Raw genomic sequence first — 25105 nt, 5'->3', positions numbered from 1 at the left:
TCTGACTCCATCTCAACTCTGTTCTACAAACAAGAACTTCGCACTAAAAAAAGAAAGCTGCAGGTTTGCAGGTAAGTGGTGGTGACAGAAGTACCAGATCAACATCTGGAATACTACATAGGTGAAAAGCAACTAATAAGTTGTTAAAGAAAAGTAGTTCATGCCCCTTAATGTCAAAGAAAGGCATGTAGCATGTAATGTGAAAAATCTGCAGCACTCTGTAGCCCTGGTTTTCATTGGTAGCTTGATGAAAAATAGATGTGTATTCTTCTGAATCGGAGTTGTATCCTTGAAACCTTTCGTTTGTTTAATTCTCTTAATCTATTGGAGTTGCTCTTAATCTTCAGGTTGCATTTATTCTGTGTCACACAATGAAGACCAGATCTAGTAACAGCAGCAATAGTGACAACAACTCAGATGTCTTTTTCTGTACGAAGACTCTGTGTTCCTATTTCCCACTCACTGCTCTGATCCCTATGAGCATCGTCTATATTATATTGTGGATGGTTGGTGTCACTGGGAACATTATCACCATCCTGATTATCAGAAAGTATAAGGACATGAGGACTACTACCAACTTCTATTTGTCTAGTATGGCAGTATCAGACATGATTATTCTTTTTTGTCTCCCCTTTGATCTCTACCGCCTTTGGAAAGCAAAACCTTGGATATTTGGGGAATTTATGTGCAAATTTTTCTATTTTATTGGTGAAGGATGTACTTATTCTACAATCCTGCACATAACAGCTTTGAGCATTGAAAGATACTTGGCTATCTGTTTCCCCCTCAAAGCTAAAGTATTCATCACTAAGAGAAGAGTGAAGGCTATAATATTTTTTCTGTGGGTTTTTGCCTCGCTGTCTGCTGGACCCTTTTTTTTCCTGGCTGGCATGGAGGCAGGAAACTTCACTGAACCGTCTGAAACGAGCTGGGAATGCAATACCACTCAATATGCCAGAGAATCTGGTCTTCTCAAAATTTTAGTCTGGATGACCACCATCTATTTCTTTGTTCCCATGTTCTGCCTGAACATTCTTTATGGCTTCATAGGGAGAACTTTATGGAAAAGCAAGGACAGAATAAGAGAGTTTGATGCTGCAGACATAGAAGGCAGAAATCACAAGCAAGCAGTTAAGATATGGGGTAAGTACAATATTTTTACTGCAATGTGTGGTTTTTAACTATTTTTATTCTATTCGGTTTATGCTATGTCTTTCAATGTAGGGTATAGATACCCAAATCAGCTATGTGTAAGCAGGGAGGATGAAGATAGAAATGACAGCATTCTCTATAATGACTAAGTGTTCTTTTGATATTTGTCTTTTATTTGCTCTGCTTCTTGTGTGTTTATTCCAACAGATTTAATCATCCCTAATGTAATTATCATTTGGCCATAAAAAAAAAAACTAATAGAATCTCAAGGAGACCGATGTACTAAGGTGCACAATTTTCACATAGTAGCTGCAATTTTATGCACGTAACATTTCTTCCAGGATTTATTTTATTTATTTACTCCATTTGTAGCCCGTACAATCCACAGTTCTTATTGGGTAGCAAGAAGAACATTCATAATCAATATATCTCCATAAATAAAATGTTAACTAAAAAATTAACCAGAAATTAAAATACAACTTGTCAAACAAAAGCATGAAAGACAATCATGGCAGTTCCAACAATTAGAAATAAGCTTGGAAGTAAAATATTCCATCATGTATCAATGCTGAAAGCTTGTTTAAAATGGAAAACTTTCATCTGCATTCTAAAGGTCACATAACATCCAAATTTCTGGACCTCTTCAGGTAAATTATTCCACAATTGTGGACCAACTACATAAAAAGTTCTTTCTTGAGTTTCTTCGAGACAAACTTAGCATATGGTAGGGACCTCCAGCAGTCTTCCTAGCTGATCTTAAATTATGTACTGGTCTGTATAATTTTAAGGCTGAGCTTACGATGCATCATGGTTACAATTTTAAACTGAATCCTCCATCTTATTGGCACCCAGTGCAACGTGCATAGCATTGGTATGATGTGAACATTCATCGTTGTGCCAGTTATCAATCCTGTCGTTGCATTCTAGAGTGCCTACAAGCAACATAACATGTATGCTGGTTCTCCAATATACAAAGCATTACAATTATCAGTATTAGAGGTAATTAGCGATTGAATTACTGTATGGAAGTCTGTAGTTGACAAAAGCGGTTTTAGTCCTTTTAAAGCTTAAGTTTAATAAATGCACTACTGGCCACCTGTTTTATCTGTTCTTTCAAAGATAAGTTTGATTCGAGCATAATTCCGAGATTTCTAATTACTGAGGAAATTTCAATTTGCCAATCTTTAAATTGTATAAATTTAGGAAAATCATCTGAAGAAAACCTATTCAAAATTATAATTTTCTTTTTTTCTTTTTTAAATTCTTTATTTATTCATATAGGGCATATACAGGGGATTAGCATGCAATACAATACAAAAAAGACCGACATAGCCTTTCAACGGTTAAGTAGACCCATATAAATTAAAGAAGAAGAAAACAAAGCCAAAAAACCTATGTTTTCTTGATGCTACAGTTTTCTATTCATCAGTCCCAAGCATTTCATCCCTATATGTATTTTTTATTTATAAACCAGAAGAAAACATTTTAAAAAATCCATAACCGGAGCCCAGAAAACGGATCAAAAACACAACACACATAATTAACACGCAACCCGACATGCCAATCAAACCCATTCATCCACACAAACACACTCACTATATCATATTGCTAAGATACATAAATAATCTACATATCCTTAACAGGGACTTTTAACCTCAATTCGAGGATTGTGTGGAATAGCCTCCCCAGGTTAATGCAATTTGAAGACCAGCAGGTAAACAGAAAAAGTCTTTATCCATAATTTCCTGGAGTCTGCATGGATCCTCCTGTTGTGAGAAGGGTATCCAAACAGCTATTTTCTGATACCACTCAAAAGCAGAAGGACTCTTGTGTTGACTGCAACAAGATAATATAGTAGCTTTAGCTAATAACAACAAAATTTGAATATATTTAATCACATGCTTGGAGGTGCCATTTAGCCATTGTACTGAGCCCATCATCAAAAATACACCGCAAAATGGTGGTCTTTCATGTATGATTTTTCTTTGAGAGACAGCACTGATTCCCCAAATGAAAACAATAAAGGACATAAAGCAAACTGATTTAAAAAATGACAATGGATTATACTGCATAGTCAATTTTTTAATTATCTCTATAAATGAATTTTGTGGAATTGGCTTAGTCACTTGAGGCTGAATTGTACTGAGATAATGTCTGATTTGCAAGTGCCTAAAGAACTGTCTCTTTGTAAATTCAAGTATTTTCACTACTGCTCAAATAACATAATGGTATCTTGAGATGTGGAATCAAAATTTCCCAAGTTAATTATTCCTAACTGTTTCCATGTTTTGAATATTGGGTTTTCATGTCCTGGAATAAATTTAGGGTTTCCTATGAGTTCAATTAATTCAGCGGCGTAAGGATGGTCATCTTTGCATCTGCACATAAATCTCCACACCAGTGTCACTGGTCTAATCAGAACATGCCTTTTAATCTGCATTGCTAGAGTCTTATCAGATGTATGTGACATATTAATGACCCCTCCCCCAAGGGGTACACAATATCAGTCATCAAATTGGGCACTTCATATTTGAAACGTTGCTTGCACCATTCCCAATGAAATCATAGTTGACAGGGCACTTGGAAAAGGGGGAGGCGCGAGCCCCCATATTTTTTGGAGCACATAACTGTTTTGTAGCTTATTTTTGCTACTTTATCCCTCCATATAAACTGCGTGAGAGATGATTGCAAATGAGCAGCATCTTTAGATTTCAACCAAATGGGAAGCATCTGCATTTTAAATAATAATTTTGATAATGGAGCCAATTTTGAACAAGACATACCTATACACAGTGAAATGGACAACGCTTTCCACAACTGTAATGGTTCATCTATGGATTCCAGCATAGTTCATATAATTTAGCAAGATTTCTGGGTATCCATGCCCCCCCAGATATTTCAACTACCCCTTTGACCATGCCAAGGGACATTCTCCAGCCCAGTTATGCCTGGTAACATTCAATATAGGCAGGGCTTCCAATTTAGAACTATTAATTTTTAGCCCTGCAAATAAGCCAAACAGTTTAATGAAAGTTAAAGTATTTTTAAGTGAGACCAAGGATTCTCGGAGGAATAAGAGCATATCATCCTCAAACAAGCATATTTTATATTCACAACTGCCTAAAGTGAAACCCTGAATTCCACAATCCATTCGTATGTTTTGAACAAAAGGTTCAATGGAAAGTATATACAGTGACGGGGATAAGGGCATCCTTGATAGGTACCCCCATTAAGAACAAAACGGCTTGGAGGTCACATCATTAATTTAACTGCAGTTAGTGTGTATAGTCATCTGATCCACTGAATAAAAGAATCAGGAATTCCATATTGTTGCAATGTCCAAAACATGTAGGCCCATTGAACATTGTCAATTGCTTTTTCGGCATGAAAACTGAAAATAAGATCATGAGGATTGCATTTTTCCCTCAATCTTCACTCATTTTGTGAACATTGGTAACCCCATCCCTACCTTAGACAAAACCTGTCTGTTCGTCCGCCACAAGAGATGGCAGTACGACATTAAGACGTCTTGCTAACAGAGAAGCCAATAGTTTTAAATTCATATTTATTAGGGATATTGGCCTATATGAGCCAGGAACCATTAAACCTTTACCAGTTTTTGGGGACACTATTATCTGAGCCATATTCATATCCGAAGGAAAGCCCCCTGCATGCAAACACCCATTATACATTTATAATAGAAGATCAGCAATTTCATTATGCAATATTCTATAGAATTCAGCACCAAACTCATCCATCCCTGGTGCTTTTGCTAAGGGTAACTGCTGAATAATAGCACATATTTCAGTTGCAGTAATAGGTTTCTGCAATAGCTGCTCATGTAGTGGGGAAATCTTGGGCAAGAACGGATCATTAAAAAATTTCCCTCTCAAAAGTTCATTATTCGACTTCTTGGAGTATACGTTGCAATAATTAACATAATGTCCATAATGCTTTCTGTAGTTGAGTGTTGAATGCCCTTCCCATCAGAAGAAATGTAATAAAATGGTTGGGTTTAATGCTTTTAACCATGCGTGCTAGAAGTTTACTGGCTTTATTTCCCTGCCTGGCTAGAAGACTCCTATAGTCCATGACATGCTGCATTTCCCTTTGAGATAAAAGGAGGTTCAGGGACTTCCTAATGCATTTGTGTGTTCGTTGTATAAACCTCTGGCCTCATTGTAGAAATATGCTGAAGTTTGAGGAGTTTTAATTCCTCACCTAGTTGAAATATCTCCTTATCTCTCATCTTATTTTTATGTGCTACATAGGCAATAATCTGTCCCTGAAGTACTACTTTCCCAGCACTCCAAAGGGTTTCACTAGTCAATTCCTCTGATGCACTTAGTTCAACATATTCATTCCATTTCTGTCTCAGATAGTTTTTAAATTGATTATTATAAAATAAGGCAGGTTGTAAACACCATGAAAAGGATAGGGCCTTTGAGGAGCCAACAGCCAACTCTAAATTATAGGGCCATGATTTGAGTTTGTAAAAGTAATAGAAGAAGAGCGAACTTTGGGAAACAGGGTAGATGAAATTAAAAAAATAATAGATTCTAGAGTACAAGTTATGAGTCTGCAAATAAAACAAGAAATCCCTCTCCGATGGATGCAGTGTACACCATGCATCCAACAATTGTAGATCTTTCATCATGAAATGTACCCCTTCAGTAGGTTTGGTGAGCTCTTTGTGCACACTGGAATAGTGTCAAGCTCCAATGAAATAGGTAGATTAAAATCACCCTGATCACTAGTTTGTAAGCTGAATATTGACCAAGGGCTATTACTATGTTCGAAAAGAATACTTGTATAAAAAAATAATTAGGTTTTTCTGATGCTTATTGCCAGTTTGTTCTCATGCATCCATTCACAGATGGACTTCAGACAGTTTTTCACTTGGTCTAATGTATTGTCAATCGATGTAGCCACTGGCAGAAAAAATTGAATGTCATCTGTGTACAGTCTGTAACCCATTCCCAAATTTGCGAGTAGGCTACAGATTGGATGCAGATAAATGTTAAACAATAAGGCTTAGTCTTGTGGTACCCCTAAAGTAATATCATCCAACCTGAAAAATGATTTTGTAGACATATCTGATACTTTCTGTTATTTAAAAAAGATGTAAAGTCTAACACCTTTTCGGTGATGCCTATGTGTCTCAGACATTGTAGTAATGGCTAATGATTTATCATAGCACAAGCAGACAAGAATGTCTAGGAGCACAAATATATGAGCCCTGGACATCTCAAAACCTTGTCCGAAGAAATCTAACATGGACATAAGGAGTAGTTCGGTATTATGATTTGTGTCCAAAATCTCATTATCATGTGAAAATCGCTGCAGTTATATTAATACTGCCCTTTCAATTATTTTTGCAAGGGTCAGCAAAGATGATACTGGAGTTTAGGGGGTTGTCTAAATCTGATGACATTTTTTGGTATCTGTGTTGTTACTGTGGCTAATTTTAATTGGTCTGGAAAAATGCCTTTCGTTAAAGAAGTATTAGGGAGCTATCTCAATGCATAAAGCTTTCAGAAATGAGACATGACATGGTTCATACAAGCAGGAGACATTAAAATTCTGCTTTATCTGCACCATTTTGGTTTATGAATTAACCAAAATATTTGTGAATACTCCTTAAAGGAAGCACAAATTTTGGAAATATTTTCATCAAATGCTCAGGCAAACACGTCATAGCTAATATTACCTACTTTACTCTTTCCATTTCCTGATAAATTACGATCTTAAGTAAGATGCTTTACTATTTAAAACAATGGTTTGTCAAACTGCCAGCAACTTGTATCTTTTTATAATATAAATCTTTTTTTCACTTTATCAGTGATAGCAACATTTTTTTTTTTTATTGCAAAATACATCGCAACAAGCAAATACTTATTAACTAGGAAATTTACAGTGACCATTTGAATAAATTTGTTAAAGTTATTAAGATACAATTATCCAATATATATCCTATACTATCGATGGCCATTGGATCAAGTCCACAATAATTATGGATCCAACAAGTAAGTGAAGGCAAAACAATACAAAATATTCAAAGAGCCATAGCAAAGGACATGCAAGGGTTGTATTGCCTATAAAGGGGTTAATTACATTTTCTTTTTTCCATTGCAACTATTGAAGTTTATAACAGATACAATGTCTTCTATTCCTATTGAAGATAGACCAGAATCTGCGACACCTTAGCTACATTTTTTTTAAAGCAATCCAGGTATAATAATTTATAGGGAGTAGCATTAGATTTTCTCCATATTTTTTCTACTTTCCTTAGTTCCATTTTTGCATTTTTAAATCATGGTACAAATATTAGTTCTTCACGGTTTAATGAGTTTTAGGGGGGCAAGCTGATCCACTGTTTGCTATAGGGTATTATACCAGTGAGTCACCACTTCAGTGGGATCAGCAACTTGTATGCAGATGAGCCCAGTAATCACTGAGGTGTAGTTATCTTTTTTGCAAAAACTGGACTCATATGCAAATGAGCCAGGCAGAAAAGCTATGCAGCAATTTTTTATGGAGGACATTGCAAAAAACATACACAGCAACATCTTGATTGCAAAAACTGGTGTGCGAAGATGTCTTTCTGTGCTGGTTTTTGCTGAATTCTGAGTTAATGAGCTACATTGCATGATATTCTATTGCAGCAGCTCAATAACTCAAAATGTTTGTAAACTTACACAAGTAGAGGACTATCAGGTGAATTTTCAAAGGAGTTACACGCATAAATATAACATACTGTCATACCAATTTTCAAAAGTCATTTACACATGTAAAGTGCACTTACATGCGTAAATCCTATGAACAATTTAATGGCATACTTTATATTGTAGCAATTTTTCAAAAGCCCATTTACATGGGTAAAGAGCATTTAGCCATGTAAAACCCATTTTTAAGCATGTAAATGCCTTTGAAAATCAGGCCTTTTGCATGTAAGTTTTCTGTGTGTGAAGAGGCCATTTTGTGAATGGTTTCACAAGCAGACCCTAAGGGGCGGATTTTAAAAGGCGCGCGAATAGCCTACTTTTGTTTGCGCTCCAGGCGCAAACAAAAGTACGCTGGATTTTAGTAGATACGCGCGGAGCCGCGCGTATCTGCTAAAAACCTGGATCGGCGCGCGCAAGGCTATGGATTTTGTATAGCCGGCGCGCGCCAAGCCGCGCAGCCTACCCCTGTTCCCTCCAAGGCCACTCCGAAATCGGAGCGGCCTCGGAGGGAACTTTCCTTTGCCCTCCCCTCACCTTCCCCTCCCTTCCCCTACCTAACCCACCCGCCCGGCCCTGTCTAAACCCCCCCCCTTACCTTTGTCGGGGGATTTACGCCTCCTGGAGGGAGGCGTAAATCCCCGCGCGCCAGCGGGCCTCCTGCGCGCCGGGCCGCAACCTGGGGGCGGGTACGGAGGGCGCGGCCACGCCCCCGGACCGCCCCGGGCCGTAGCCACGCCCCGTACCCGCCCCCAAAACGCTGCCGACACGCCCCCGAAACGCCGCGACGACCGGGCCCGCCCCCCGACACGCCCCCGACATGCCCCCCTCGGAGAACCCCGGGACTTACGCGAGTCCCGGGGCTCTGCGCGCGCCGGGAGGCCTATATAAAATAGGCTTCCCGGTGCGCAGGGCCCTGCTCGCGTAAATCCGCCCGGTTTTGGACGGATTTACGCGAGCAGGGCTCTGAAAATCCGCCCCTGTGTGTTTTGGGGATTTGCGCATATTTACACGCATTGTCCTCTGTATGCAAAAACCTTTGCACCTTAGTACGTTAGCCTCTAAATGTAGAAATTGTTTAGATTTTATTAGTTATGTTCAGCAAAAAACATATATATTGTATTTAATTTGTAAATATATCAACATAGTTCTGAAAACTGTAAGTATGAGAAAATACCATGCCACCTCAATTTTATGATTATACAAAGCAGCCTCTACAATACATGTCTAAGTATTATACAAAAATATAGGACCCAATATCTACAACATGATACTTAATACAGGAAATCAATACATGTTAGATATAAAGATGATGAAGATGATAGAGTGTACCTTCATACGATGCAAACCTGTAAGGTTCTGCTATCGTGTCTGTGAGCCACAAACCGGCTTCTAATCATTAGGTACCTCTATAGGATGGTTAATTTGTGTTATAATCCACGAGTATTGCACTTATCTCATGCTCACACAGTCCATCTCGAACCGCCGACACCGGGGTGTTTCGGAGCGAAAGCTCCTTCTTCAAGGGCAGTGCTTGTGCTGGGAGAGACTGCTAAGACATTGTGGAAATCTACATAACATAAAAAACATACCATAGCATTCATCCTTAAATTATTGACTGTTTATGTCACTTAATGCGGTCACTATGAAGCTGGAAGGATACATACTTGCAATCGCGGCAGTTTCTGTGTTGTGGACTCGACGTTAGTAATGCGATCAGTAATGCTCCGCTATAAAATGCAGTTTTCTAGTCACCTTGGACATAGAGGCGTTATATACCAACATACCTCAGTTAGAAGCTTTATCTCTTATTAAGGAAGTCCTAATAAGAAGAACACGACCACACAGAATACCAACACAATTTCTGTACAAATTATCAGAAATTATACTCTGTCATAATTTTTTTGCATTTGAACAGAAGCATTTTTTGCAGATACATGGGGTGGCTATGGGGTCTCCGGTGGCCCCAGATCTGGCAAATCTTTTTGTGGCACAATTTGAAGAAGCCACAGTCTATCCATCCAGTTACTTCAGCCATGTAACATTATGGACTAGATATATAGACGACATCTTTTTCGTGTGGACAGAAACAGAAGCAAACTTGCTCCAGTTCCACCACTGGTTGAATCAAGCACATCCCAATTTAAAATTTACGATTACTTATCATAGCAACACCATATCATACCTGGATATTAAAATCATCAAGAATGGATCAACATTGCAGACTACTTTATATAGAAAACCGACAGACAGAAATAATCTACTCCGCTTTGATAGTCATCACCCTAGAAGATTTAAGGAAGGTTTACCAGTAGGACAGTTCTTCAGGATACGAAGACTATGCTCAGAACAAGAAGAGTTTCACAAACAAGCCCAGGCCTTGACAACACGGTTTGCAGTAAGAGGTTACCCTAAACAGGTGATCAAACATGCTTATAAGAGGGCCATTTACTCTGACAGGGAAACACTCTTGCAATACAAGAATAAACCAGACATTTCAGATTTAATCTGTGTTCTTCCGCACACACAATTGACTACACAAATAAGAAAAGTGCTTATGAAATACTGGCATGTTCTAAGTCCTTACCCAGAGTTCAATCATGCGCCCATTTTTTCATATTCAAGAGGCCGCAACATACGACAGCATGTCATCAGGGCAGCACTCTCAGAACCAGTCAATCCAGTCACCACAGGACAAACCACCTGTGGCAAGTGCATTTTCTGCCCACAAGCACACCTGGGCACAACTTGGAATCATCCCATTACAGGACAAGTGGTCAAATTAAATAATGATGTTAATTGTAACACCGATCATGTTGTCTATACATTACAATGTCCTTGTCCCAAGGTTTATATAGGCAGAACAAAAAGAAAAATAAAGACCTGGCTCACGGAGCACAAATGCCGTATTAATAATCAGGACATTAAAGCACCCGTGGTACAGCACTGCATAGACATGGGACATACATTTGGAGATTTGAAATGGTCTGTACTGGAGCACGTCCGCGCTTCGTGGAGAGGCGGGGATCGTGTTAATATCCTCAACAGAAAAGAAAATGAATGGATACATCGCCTCAATAACTTGGAACCAGATGGGCTCAATGATAAAATAGAGTGGCTCACAATGATTTGATTCAGCCACAACAATAATGTAACCGCAGCTCTGACGTCAGAAGCACCGCCCCAAACGTCATGATTTTGATTCGGAGGAATCCCCTTTAAATATGGCGGCATCAGAGCGGCTTTCCGCGTTAGTAAAAGGAGCCGCTCAGAGACAGCCGTCAAAAAAATATAGTAAGTATCGTATGTTGAGATATGCCGGCTTTATCCGTTCTACCATTTACAAGGCAGCATTGTCTCCAACAATAATACAGCGTCAAAAAGTGTCTTTCTTATATGCATTTTATAGCGGAGCATTACTGATCGCATTACTAACGTCGAGTCCACAACACAGAAACTGCCGCGATTGCAAGTATGTATCCTTCCAGCTTCATAGTGACCGCATTAAGTGACATAAACAGTCAATAATTTAAGGATGAATGCTATGGTATGTTTTTTATGTTATGTAGATTTCCACAATGTCTTAGCAGTCTCTCCCAGCACAAGCACTGCCCTTGAAGAAGGAGCTTTCGCTCCGAAACACCCCGGTGTCGGCGGTTCGAGATGGACTGTGTGAGCATGAGATAAGTGCAATACTCGTGGATTATAACACAAATTAACCATCCTATAGAGGTACCTAATGATTAGAAGCCGGTTTGTGGCTCACAGACACGATAGCAGAACCTTACAGGTTTGCATCGTATGAAGGTACACTCTATCATCTTCATCATCTTTATATCTAACATGTATTGATTTCCTGTATTAAGTATTATACAAAACATTTTGCTAGGCAATTCGATTGATAAGATAGTTTCCCGGTTCTTTTAAGAACTGGAGTTCAACAGATTGGTGGTTTTTGGTTAAATTTTCCCTGCAAGTGGTGTAGAGAAATTAGCTGCTGTGAAATATGTTTTATATGAACCTTCACAATTGAAGATAAATGCTTAGGGGGGTCAGGTGTATCTTCATCTCCGGTAGCTCCTTCCTTATCTGCGGTGTAATTTCTCCAAACTATCTCGTAACTTGATATAGGCTAGTAGTAGTAGCAGCAGCATTGATTGTCCTTTCTTCAGCTATGAAGTGTTTTTTATTTTTTCTTGGATGTTTATCGACTTCTCTCCCAGGTTGTGGACTACAGTACTCTAATTTCCTATGACGTATGTGCACATATGTAATCTATTGATTGTTTATCTTTGCTATTATTCGTTTCTGTTCTGGATTATTTCAGAAAATAAAGAGTAAAAAAAAAAAGATTGTATACCGGTATCTAGCTTCAGGTTCTTGATTTCAGTATTCTGCTTTTCTGTAATGTGGAAAGTACAGATATATTATCTTTCATAGAAATGGGTTATACAAGGCAGCCCCATTAATCTTCTTGTTGTCAAAGAAATATTTAAATATATTTGCATTTTCAAAGAGTAAATTCCATGAAGTTCATATTCAAAGCCATATAACCAGATAACTTTAGACCTAACTGGCAATATTCAAAAGATAGCCGGTTAGGTTTAATATTATCCGGCTACTGGTAGCCAGGTAATTTTAATCAGGGATATTCAGTGGGTCGTGTATCCCACTGAACATCCAGGGCACGCTATCCTGCTAACGGTAACCGGATAACTTGTCCGCTCACCAGCTTACTGAATACTGATCTCCATGTGTACAAAAGGGCCATGTCCACCCATGGAGGAACATTTTAAAGACCTACCAAGAATAAAGAACACCTGGCTCCTGAAACTAAGGATTGGTGCACAAATAACGCACACATACGATTTGTGAAGTAATTGTGCAATAAAATGTAATTCTCATAAAGACCTTGATTTTTTTCAGCGTCACATTGTTTAAATATTCTTTTACTTCACAGGCAGAGTAGTATGGGAAAGGAAGTACAGGATTAGGGTGCCAAATGCTGCAAGCAGAGAAGATGATATCACAAAGCAAACTCTTAATATCTGGGGTAAGTATATCTTTAGTGTGTTATCTCAGAGTTGGCCTCTTAAAGAAGTGTTACATTTTTATAGGGAACATATAATCCTGCAGTGTATCATAATCCTTCGAAAAGGCCTGCAGATTCTGGGGAGCTAGCATTAGTTCTTATTCATTTTGCTAGTCTAAAACTACAGAATATGTTCTTAATATAGCCATCAAATGTTCATGAAGCACAATTCCCAAGAATCCTTCATAACTGGTTTAAAATGTATCTGTGGAGAGAGTAAAAGCTGTATTATTCTGGGGAGAGGAATAGGGGTGTGCAAACGCCTTCATTATACACAAGAACGACACAAATTATAGTGTAGTTCTCTTTGGGGTAGATTTTAAAAGGGTAATGCGCATAACTTATGCGCGTAACACTTTCAAAACCGCCCTGTGCGTGCCGAGCCTATTTTGCGTAGGCTCGGCGGAGCGCGCAAGTCCCGGGGCTTTGCTAGGGGGCCTGTCGGGGGCGTGTCATGCATGCGCATGTTAGAAAGCTGGCGCATCCATGTGTGCGCCGGGAAGCGCATGCATGTTTGAAAATCTAACCCTTAGGGTCCATTAGAAGGAGAATTCCTTCTTATATACCATTATCATAATTCCTCAACACTGTGCATGGAAAAAAAGTCTCGTATTTGCATTTGACAGTTAAAATAACAGTTTACTTTACAACTCTTATAGGAGGTAATTTTCAAAGGAGTTACGAGTGTAAATGTAACATGCTATTGTAGCAATTTTTAAAAGCCATTTTTAAAATCAGGCCTATGGTAAATAAGAGCTCCCAGGGAGCTAGCCATGTTGGTCTTTAGTAGCAAAAACGTTATAGAGGCTGCTGGTTTATTTATTTCTTCCTTTATAAAATTTACAACCCACTGTTCTACCATTCTCAGCAGGGAACAGAGAATCCATACATAACCTTCGAACATAAAAACAACATACATGCTCGGTTAGGTTTTAAAAGACATGTGCGCTCGTCCATGTGCGCATGGTTCCCGGCGTGCGCGCGCGTGGATGCGCCGATTTTATGAAATGCACGCGCCAAAACGCGCATGTCATAAAATCCATTATCTGCAAGCACACGTGAGACAGATTTTATATCATCGCGCACGTGTGTGTGCGTCTGGCAACTCATGCATGCAAGGGGGGGTGGGGGTATTTTAAAAGAACCGTGCAGCAACACAATCGGGCCTTTGCCCATTTCCCTCCTGGTACACGCCAATAAAGGAGCGGACTGGGAGGGAACCCTGTACCTACTCTGCCTCCCTTTTCCCCTCTCCTCCCTGACCCCTAAAACCCCTCTTCCTACTTTTTTTTTCTTTTGTTTTGGAACTTACTTTATCTGACGAGATGAAGTAAGCTCCGTGTGCCGGCCAGCTGCTGGCGTGTGCTTCCCCAGGACAGTGCCTAATGGCATTGTCCCGATCGGCACCCAGCCCCGCCCTGCTATGCCACCAACATACCACACGATTTACAGGACACCACTTACCTCCTGAGGAAACTGCTGCACAGTCCTTTGATCATCTCCCAGAGAATGCCATGTTGAAAACCTGCACACCTTGCATCTCATAAAGTGAACTCTTGCCCTCAAAAGCTTATGCCTCAATAAAGCTGTAGACGTTTAGCAAAGGTACAGTATATTAGATTCCTACTATTTGATAGCTAGATGTCTAGATGCCCAGAACTAAAAGCAAGGGCATCTAATTGTAAATCAGAGTAATTAACTAATAATGCTTGCACCCAAAGACACAATCCCTATTAGAACATAAATATTAGTTTCAATGGTTTCTTTTGTTTGTTTTTATAACTGCTACTTCATTGGCAAAATTCAGTAACAGGTAGATTTTTTAAAAATATGCGCACGCGTCCAAGTGCGCGCGCTACCCAGCACATGCACATGGATGAGTGATTTTATAACATGCGTGCGCTGGCGCGCTCATGTTATAAAATCCAGGCCGGCGCGCACAGGGGGGTAGATTTTCCTAGTTTACGCACGGCGACGAGATCGAACCTCTGCCAGTTTCCTCCCCTACCTATCCTCCCTCCCTCTTCCCCTTTCCTCCCCGATCTCTTTGAAGGCCCTACCTTTGCTTCTTTTCTTTATTTTGGAACTTACGCCAGATTCTGAGCTGGCGGAGGTTGGGCGCGCTGGCAGGCGATTTTAAGGGGAATTGGATTCAGACGGCAACCAACACAGGCCCAATGTTTACCTTTGCTTCTTTTCTTTATTTTGGAACTTACGCCAGATTCTGAGCTGGCGTAGGTTGGGCGCGCTGGCAGGCGCGCCCAACCTACGCGACCTTCAGCTCCGCCCCTGGGACTGCCCCTTCATAGAGACCTGGCTCTTGTGCGCATAACAGGGGTTACGTGCGTGGCCAGGCCTCTTCTAAAATGTGCACAGCATGCGCAAGGCCCGGCCACGCACGTAACCCCCCCGATTTTTTACATGCGGGGGGGGGGGGGGTTATAATCAGGGGGTTTTATAATCAGGCCTTAAGTTTTTACTGCTAATTAATATTCATTGAATCTGCCTACTGATTAGCTGGTTCTAACATTCCAGGTCTTAATTTCTATTTATGCACTGATATATAAGATCCTTCTCTGAAACCTACTGAAACAGATATTCTCACAAGCACAGACGTTACAGACTAACACGCCTCCAGTAGAGCTACATAGTAACATAGTAATGACGGCAGAAAAGGACCAAATTATCCATCCAGTCTGCCCAGCAAGTGCCGAGTAGGTCACCTCCAGGTTTCTTTTAAGGGTAGTCCGTGCAGTTACTCCCAGTCCATATGATAAGGTTAGTAATAATTACAATCAAAACAGCAAGCAACTGTCAAACACAAAAAATCAATGCTAGCAACGTTTTTACTGGGTGAGGAGCCTTTCTGAAAATTCCAGCAATGCTGATTTGCTTTGCTTTTGAACTTGGCCATTAGAGATGTGAATCGTGTGATCGATCGTCTTAACGATCGATTTCGGCTGGGGGGGGGAGGGAATCTTATCGTCGCGGTTTTGTTTTTTAAAATATCGTGTAAATCGTAAATCGGGGGAGGGCGGGAAAACCGGCACACTAAAACATCCCTAAAACCCACCCCGACCCTTTAAAATAAATCCCCCACCCTCCCGAACCCCCCCAAAATGCCTTAAATTACCTGGGGTCCAGAGGAAGGGTCCCGGTGTGATCTTTTACTCTCGGGCTTCCGGTGCATTGTAGAAATGGCGCCGGCGCTACCTTTGCCCTGTCATATGACAGCAGGGCAAAGGTAGCGCCGGTGCCATTTTGTTTTTTTGTCCCCCGACATCAGGAGCGTAGGAGATCGCTCCCGGACCCCCGCTGGACCCCCAGGGACTTTTGGCCAGCTTGGGGGGGCCTCCTGACCCCCACAAGACTTGCCAAAAGTCCAGCGGGGGTCCGGAAACGACCTCCTAAACTCGAATCGTTTTGCCGTAAAGTCCCTGGGGGTCCAGCGGGGGTCCGGGAGCGATCTCCTACGCTCCTGACGTCGGGGGACAAAGAACAAAATGGCGCCAGCGCAACCTTTGCCCTGACATATGACAGGGCAAAGGTTGCGCCGGTGCCATTTCTACAACGCACCGGAGGCCCGAGAGTAAAACCGGAGGCCCGAGAGTAAAAGATCACACCGGGACCCCCCCACTGGACCCCAGGTAATTTAAGGCATTTTGGGGGGGTTCGGGAGGGTGGGGGATTTATTTTAAAGGGTCAGGGTGGGTTTTAGGGTTGTTTTAGTGTGCCGGTTTTCCCACCCTCCCCCTTCCCCTTCCCCTCCCCCCGATTTACGATTTTTGACGATAAATCGGGGGAATTCCTATTAAATATCGCCTCTAACGATTTTTGACGATTTAAAATATATCGGACGATATTTTAAATCATCAAAAAACGATTCACATCCCTATAATGGCCATAGAAGCAGTCCTGTGCTTGCCTTATGTCTGCATATCAGTACCCCCAGACCGTAAACATTGGGCCTGTGTTGGTTGCCGTCTGAATCCAATTCCCCTTAAAATGTAATTGACAACTATGTACACATTTTGACTTCAAGTACTATACAAGTATTTTGTCTTCAGCATGTTCTGTTTAAAATAAACTTCCAGTTTTACTTACATGAACCTGCCTTATGGCTGTTTGTCATAAATTAAGTATCCCCTTTTCTCCCCAATTCAACCACTATGCAGCGAAAAAGTGACTTATGTGTAGCTCTTTCCTGAACTAATTTGATTACACAATAAACATCCTATTACTGTCCATTCCTGAACGTTATCAGGTGAACTCTGAATTCTGGTGCAGTGACATTTAGCAATGGAAGACCATCTTAAATATCCTTTATGGCTCCACAGGGAGAGCTTTATGGAAGAACAAGGAAAGGATGAGGGGGCCAAATGCTGCCAACAAGGAGAAAAGCCACAGACAGACAGTTAAGATTTTGGGTAAGTGGAAAAATGTATCTGTGTGCTGTTTCTGAGCTTACACCTTCCAAGGTTTGTTTTTAACTCCACGCTATTCAGGCTGAACTTATTTGTTTTGGTCTATATCCTATTAATTTTCATATTGAAAAATAGCAACAAATTAGTTAGTTTGAAAAAATGCAATAAATAAAAATCAGCTTTCTACACTAATGGAAATAAAAAGCTCTCACCTGCTTTCCGGAGTCTAATTTAGAGTCGCACAGAACTGCATGAGGGAGGTGCATAATAAATATCAGCAGAAAAAGACTGAAGTGCTCCATCCAGTCTGCCCAGCAAGTTTATTATTTTTTAGGGTAGTAACTACCCTACCACTCCGTGCAGGATATCCCAGTTAACATAGGTTACCCCTTTTCTTCATCTCCATCCTTTAGTCACAAGAGATCTTCTGTGTTTATCCCACGCCCTTTTGAATTCCATTACTGTTCTTATCTTCACTGCCTCTTCCAGAAGGGTATTCCATGTATCCACCGCCCTTTCCCTGAAGAAATATTTCCTGACATTGTTCCTGAGTCTTCCCCCATGGAGTTTCATATGATCCCTAGTTCTACAGCTTTCTTTCCATTGGAAAAGTTTTGATTCCTGTGCATCATTAATAACTCTTCAGGTATTTAAAAATCTGTATCATATCTCCCCTGCTTCTCCTCTCCTCCAGGTTACACATATTTAGGTCCTTCAGTCTCATCTCATATGGCTTTTGATGCAGACCCCAACCATTTTGCTTGCCTTTCTCTGGACCACTTCTATCCTATCCTTATGTTTTTTTGAGATACGGTCTCCAGAACTGAGCACAGATCTCCAGGTGAGGCCTCACCAAAGACCTGTAGGAGGGCATTATTGCCTCCTTTTTCCTGCTGGTTATGCCTCTATCTGCAGCCCAGCATCCCTCTGGCCTTAGCCACCACCTTGTCACATTGCTTCGCTGCCTTCAGATCGTCAGCCACTATCACCCCTGTCCATGCACATCAGTTTTTCATCCCCCATCAGATGCAACGCTTTGGATTTCTACACACCACATGCACGACTCTGCACTTCTTGACATTAAATCCCAGCTGCTAAACCTTCGGCAACTCCTCGAGTTTTCTTAGATCACTTCTCATTCTCTCTTTTCCTTCAGGTCTGTCTGCTCTGTTGCAGATCTTAGTGTCATCCACATAAAGGCAAACCTTTCCTTCTAACCTTTCCAACAATATCACTCACAAAGATAGTGAACAGAACTGGCCCCAGTAATGATCCTTAAGGCACTCCATTATGATTCTTCTCTCCTCGGAGTAGGTTCCATTTACTACTTTGTGCTGTTGTCTGTCCGTCAATCAATTTATAATTATTCCACCACCTTGAGACCCACTCCCAGGCTTTTCATTTTAGTTCATGAACCTCCTATGCAGCACCATATCAAAAGCTTTGCTGAAATCCAGGGAAATCACGGCAAGTGCTTGTCCTTGATCTAATTCTCTAGTCACCAGTCAGATTCATTTGACAGGACCATGTTGCCTTGGCTCTCTCAACCCACTGGACTGTAGATATCCTTTCTTTCAGCAGAGTCTTGACAGAGGGAGCTATTGGAAGTGGAGTAATTATTGTCAAATTTCTCTAGCAGTCCTTTTAAGACCTGGTTTCTTCTGCAAGGTGAATAGGAATAGAATACAACCAGCTCACTTGTACATCAAAATCTATTAATAAAGAGAAGAGATTATATTTAATGCTGCATAAACAACCAGATATGGCAATATAATTGTTCTTTCTTAAACAGACACTTATTAAAAGCAGACATCTGTTTAAGGCATTTTCTGTGCATTGAGATTAGTAATTAACAGATCACCACTGTAAACATAAATTATGCTATATCTCACCAGGCAGCTTTCTAAAAGCTTTCACAGTACTGCTTCTGTTTCACCATTTATATTTCAGTTTTCTTAAACCAGTATACAAGACTAAATTTTATTTAATGCTTCTTTTCTAAAGTTAATTGAATGTCTAATACCATTACAGTTGTTAGTTCTAGGATTTTTAAGGTAGGAACCTCTGCACAGTAACATACATTTTCTTTTAGCTAAACCATTGTTTTGTGCTGTTATCAGACCACATGGTGTTACTGCAAAGCACAAAAGGAGACTAATAAAGAACAGCCACATGCAAAAAATATCACAAAATTGTTTATTAATAATAATCATAAGCACAAGATTAAGTGGTCTGTCAAACATTAAAAAAAGAATGAAACCGTACATGAAAAAGGTGTCTCATCTATTCTCATTCAACACATGAAGAAAGTGTACATAACACCTTACTGGTGGGAAGAGGACATTATAATCATTTGACACCAGTTATCTAGGCACCAGTTTAAAAAAAAAAAAACAGAAAACTGCTTTTTTTTTCTTTCATTTATCAATCATCCCAAAAACTCGCAAAAAAGAAAAAAATATGAAAAACACAATCCTAAATTTCAAAATGAGTATCTATAAATCAATCCAAAAAATTAACAGGTCGTCTTATTACTTTGTGGGCTGTATATTTCATGCCCATGACATATCACAGGCAGCATCTTCAGATTCAAGCTGGTACTTCCAACATCAATAGAATTTAATGGCAGCATTTCCAAACACTGGTAGTTCACAGCCTCTCCACATTACATGTGCTTTGCCCTTTAGGGCTGCCTCAGGGAAGTTAATTTTCTTTCTATTCACCACTGCTCCAATGTTAAAAAAAAATAGTAAACAGTCAAAATAGTAAAATCTTTATACCCATGAATAAAAATAGAGTTTTTTATACAACTATTCTCTGGATAGACTGAAGTTTTGGTATTTTTTTAGCCTTAGGCTGGTGGTGGATGGATGCACTTTCTCCCTCGGCCATCGCGAGGCCGAACAGAACAGGCCATGCCCCCAGCTCATCGTCATTGAGGGGCGACTTCCTTTTGGACTTTTGGAAATTGGCACTATATGCACCTGCACTTTCTCCCATGGCCATAGCGAGGCCGAACAGAACAGGCCACGCCCCCAGCTTATCATCATCGAGGGGCGACTTCCGTTTGGACTTTTGGAAATTGGCACTATATGCACCTGCACTTTCTCCCATGGCCATAGCGAGGCCGAACAGAACAGGCCACGCCCCCAGCTCATCATCATCGAGAGGCAACTCGCTATAAAATCGCTGTGACAGCCTGTGGCGTCGTGCGACGAAGGTGCCTGCCCCTTTGTTCTCGCCCCTTCGTTCTGACCCAGGTTTTGCTAATAGAAGTTTTGTCTAGAAACTCTTTTACAATCATGGATATCCCCGTTTTACTGGGCCGAGGTAAATATAATTCATTTTCCCCTAGCCTAAGAAAGTATTCTCCTTTAAGACCTGCTCCAAAAGGTACATCTAATTCTAATTTAATTACTATCACTTCTATGCTACCTACTACTTTAGCACTTTCTATCTTATCCTTCATATTGTGCAATGCCCAATCTATACGTAAAAAGATTCCTGTCTTGACAGACTTAATTCATAAACCCAAACCTGACTTCTTTCTTATCGTAGAATCATGGCTAATGGATATTGACGTAGTCATTTTAAACAATTTTAATTCAGACGAATATATAGCAATATCAGAACCTAGACCCAATTGTAGAGGTGGTGGCTTACTAGCTATCATAAAAACATCATTAAAACCGGCTAAAATACACTTGTCTCTTTCTCATGCTCTAGAACTTTTATTAATTACAACTACTACTATCAATATTTGTTTGGTTTATTGTCCTCTGAACTATCTTCATACCAACTTATCTAACTTTCTAGAAATTATATCAGCTCTTCCAGTAGATTTGACCAAAACTATACTGATAGGAGATTTCAATTTACATGTAAATGCTCCTAATCTATCCATAATTGAATCCACATTTTTAGATGCATTGACAGGATTTGGCTGGGAGCAATTGATTCAAGTTCCGACACATCAGTGAGGACATACTTTGGATCTTGTCTTTTGTAATTCCACTTTTGCTTCTCCCACTTCCAAACAGATTGAAGTTTTACCTATACCCTTGTCGGATCATTTTCTTATTCAGTTCAAGCTACAAGTGCGTACTTCTTTCACTAGAATAGGCAATTCTTATTCAGTTTGGAAAAGAAAACATATTTCTTCGGACTCTTTTATTGATGCTTTATCTTCTAGGTTACCCTTGCAGGTTGCATCAACCTGCAATGACACCATCAACCTTTGGAATTCCACTATCACGTCAGTCTTAAACTTATTAGCACCTTTGAAAAAAGTTACTCTTAAAAAAGAAAAAAACAATGCGCCTTGGTATTCTCATTCTTTACGCACCCTTAAATCTCTTGTTAGAATCAAACAACGCAACTGGAGACAAAATAAATCTATCCAGACAAAAAACGATTATTATTGCACTCTGAGGCATTATAATAAGGAAATTAATAAGGCCAAAAAGACTTTTTTCTCTAAAAAGATTGCTGATGCCCATGGGAACCGTAGTACTCTCTTTAATATTGTAAAATCTCTTACTACAATTAATAACTCATATGGCCCGTGTTATAGTCTTATAGACTGTAATAATATAGCTTCTCATTTTAAAAACAAGATTGAAAAAATTTCCAAAGAATTTCAACACCTGCCTTTTCCCACTTTTTAAGAGCCGTCTGACCAAATAGTATGGTCAGAATTTGATCCCGTTTCAGACTCCACAATTCTGAAAATTATTCAAAAGCAGAAAACAACTAACTCACCTTTTAATCCTTGTTCAGGTTCCTTGTTTAAAGCTGTTGCTCCCTCTACATGCAACCTTTTAAGTGATTTGGTCAATCAATCGCTGTCATCAGGAATTTTTCCAGATAATTTGAAAAACACTGCAATTCTCCCAATTCAAAAAAATAACTGGAAAGATAGTTCAGATTTTAACAACTTAAGACCTATTGCTTTAATTCCTTCTTTAGCCAAATTAATTGAATCAGTGGTCTTACATCAATTCTGATTTCTTAGCTGACAATGAGCTTTTACATTCAGGCCAACATGGCTTTAGGAAAGGTCATTCTACAGAGTCACTACTACTTTCTTGCTTTGACACAGTCTTTCGTGGATTTAATGCTTATACTGAATATATTCTTATATCTTTAGACATTTCAGCAGCATTCGATACCTTGGATCACCACATACTTCTTCTAGGTCTAAAATCCTTAGGGATTTAGTCTACTGTTCTTTCTTGGTTCCAGTCTTTCTTAGCAAATTGTTATCAACAAATAAAAGTTAATAATCATAGTTCAGATCCCTATTCACCTTCTTCTGGTGTCCTGCAAGGCTCATCATTATCACTTATACCTTTTAATATATACTTACTTCCTCTTTGTCATATTCTTGCAGCGCTAAATGTTTATTTTAGAATCTATGCAGATGATATTCAACTACTAGTCCCATATCAATCCTCCTGGTCGGATACTCTTTCTCTAATTTCATTATACCTGACTACAATTAATTCCTGGATGGATCATAATCATCTAAAATTGAATCCATCAAAAATTACACTTACACATCTCTCTTCAATTGTCAGTCCATCTATAGGACCCCCTCCCCATCTTAGTTTCAAGGGTATCTCTATCCCAATTGGTACTTTTACTAATAGCCTGGGAGTTACAATTAATTCAAATCTCTCAATGCAAAATCATATTTCCAACATTACAAAAAAATCTTTTTTCAAACTTCATTTATTGAAAAGAATTTGACCATTTCTCTTTCTTCAGGACTTTCGCACTGTATTACAGTCGTTGATATTTTCGGGTCTGGATTACTGCAACACATTACACTTAGGTTTACCCGATTCATCTATCTATCCTCTACAATTAATACAAAACTCTGCTGCTCAGATACTATCAGGCGTTGCTCGTAGGTCACATATCACTCCAATTCTTTTCTCATTCCATTGGTTACAGATTAAATTTAGAATCCATTATAAAGTATTAACCATCATTCATGCACTCATTTACAATGCAACATCTACTTGACTTTGTGCCAACCTTCGCATTTACACACCAGCCAGACAACTAAGATCACTTTCTAAAAACCTCCTAGATGTACTCACTATTAAGTTGGCAAGACTCGAATTGACTAGAAAAAGGGCTTTTTGGAACGAACTCCCTGACTCGCTTCGTCTCATATCCTCTACCCAACAATTTAAGAAATCATTAAAAACGTATTTATTTCAGAAAGTTCATTGACTCCTTCTTAAATATCAATTTCTCTACAATCCCTTTTCTCACGTTTACTAATCATGAATAGTCTTCGAGCCATATAATTAGTTCTATGACAGTATTTTTGCTTATTGGCGGGCTTTTTGTTTAGTTGTTATGGTTTGTCTTAGTTAATTTTAATTTAACTGTTTTTAGTTTATTATATACTATTTTTATGTATGTTTATTGTGAACCATTTTGATTAATTCTTTGAATTGTAAAAGCGGTATATAAACATTTTTAAATAAATAAATAAATAAATAAGAAAGAATTGTAGAGACTACAAAATGATGATAAGGCCCATTAATTTTTTTTTTGGATTGATTCGTGGATACTTGTTTTGGATTTTGGGACTATGTATTTCTTATTCTTTCCTTTTTGTACATTGTCTTGTCTTTTTTGCACACTAGATAGACAACTGGTGTCAAATGATTATAAAATCCTCTTCCTACCAGGAGAGTTATGCATATCCTCTCCATGCATTGAATGAGAACATGTGTTACTACTGTAGGACTATTCAGGATAAAAAAAATGTATGACTACTCTTACTGTAGCTCCAAGGCTCTGAAGGTCTTTTTGTTTTCTTGTTTTGCAGCTGTGGTAGTTTTAGCATTTGTAATCTGCTGGTTGCCTTTCCATATTGGCAGGATTATATTCATATACGCATCGGAACAGACACTCTCCTTATCTCAGTACTTTAACATAGTTGCTATGCTGCTTTTCTACTTAAGTGCAGCTATCAACCCCATCCTCTACAACCTCATTTCAAAAAAATACAGAGCTGCAGCGTATAAGCTTCTGAGGTCTGACCCAGCTGGGGAAAGAGCTTACTCTGTTACCAGAGATGACACAGGAGGCTACACGGACACCAGTGGCAGCATACAGCATGACTACGTAACTAATATCTAACATTATATTATGCATGTCTGTGATGCACTTTAAAGGTATTTTTAGTATAAGGGCAATTCACTTCAGCACTGAAGTAATGAAGAACAGTTGTTATTTATTGTATTATATGTGTATTCTAGCATCAAGCTTGTTGTTATGAAGGTTTCATTATTCGTCTATCAGTAAATAAATTAGTTAACAAATTGTGGTAACATAGCAAACAAACCCAGTATTAGAAAAACATTAAAAAAAATATGAGGATACATTATATAGGACATGACAGTACAAAACATGTGTTTGTAATTCATATACCTGGATAATTGTTAACAAGAAAAAAAGAAACTACACTATCCTGAATATTTTCTGCATGGGATAATTCTGTGACTCCTTGAAAAAGGTTCTTTGTTCTAGTGAAACATAGTAAAGATCCAGAAACTAAATACGTAATACAATAATTTTTCTGGAAAAGTCTGCAGCATACGATAATTTTGTTTTAGCTTTATATTTTTTCATTGCAATCTCTTCTACACTCCCCTCCCCCCCCTCTTCTTGCCTGCTTTCCAGATAGCATG

General features: G+C 39.3%; 1 protein-coding gene across 1 annotated transcript; it reads left to right on the top strand.

Annotated features, from left to right (window-relative positions):
- The first annotated feature begins 371 nt into the window (after positions 1–371).
- MLNR (motilin receptor) lies at positions 372–24554 on the top strand. The gene is made up of 2 exons (XM_029603172.1): positions 372–1143; positions 24241–24554. The coding sequence occupies exons 1-2, from the start codon at positions 372–374 to the stop codon at positions 24552–24554; spliced, it is 1086 nt and encodes a 361-aa protein (XP_029459032.1).
- The last annotated feature ends 551 nt before the right edge of the window (positions 24555–25105 follow it).

This window comes from Rhinatrema bivittatum, chromosome 5 (genome assembly GCF_901001135.1).
Source record: "Rhinatrema bivittatum chromosome 5, aRhiBiv1.1, whole genome shotgun sequence".
In the NCBI taxonomy this organism is placed as follows: Eukaryota; Metazoa; Chordata; class Amphibia; order Gymnophiona; family Rhinatrematidae; genus Rhinatrema; species Rhinatrema bivittatum.
Note: the sequence above shows the minus strand (reverse complement) of the source record. Positions and strands in the feature narration are given on the sequence as shown.

Excerpts from the sequence above, each read along its gene's own strand:
- MLNR (XM_029603172.1), top strand. The coding sequence starts at position 372 with ATGAAGACCAGATCTAGTAACAGCAGCAATAGTGACAACAACTCAGAT. Across the intron at positions 1,144-24,240 it reads GCAAGCAGTTAAGATATGGG|CTGTGGTAGTTTTAGCATTT; the intron begins GTAAGTACAATA and ends CTTGTTTTGCAG.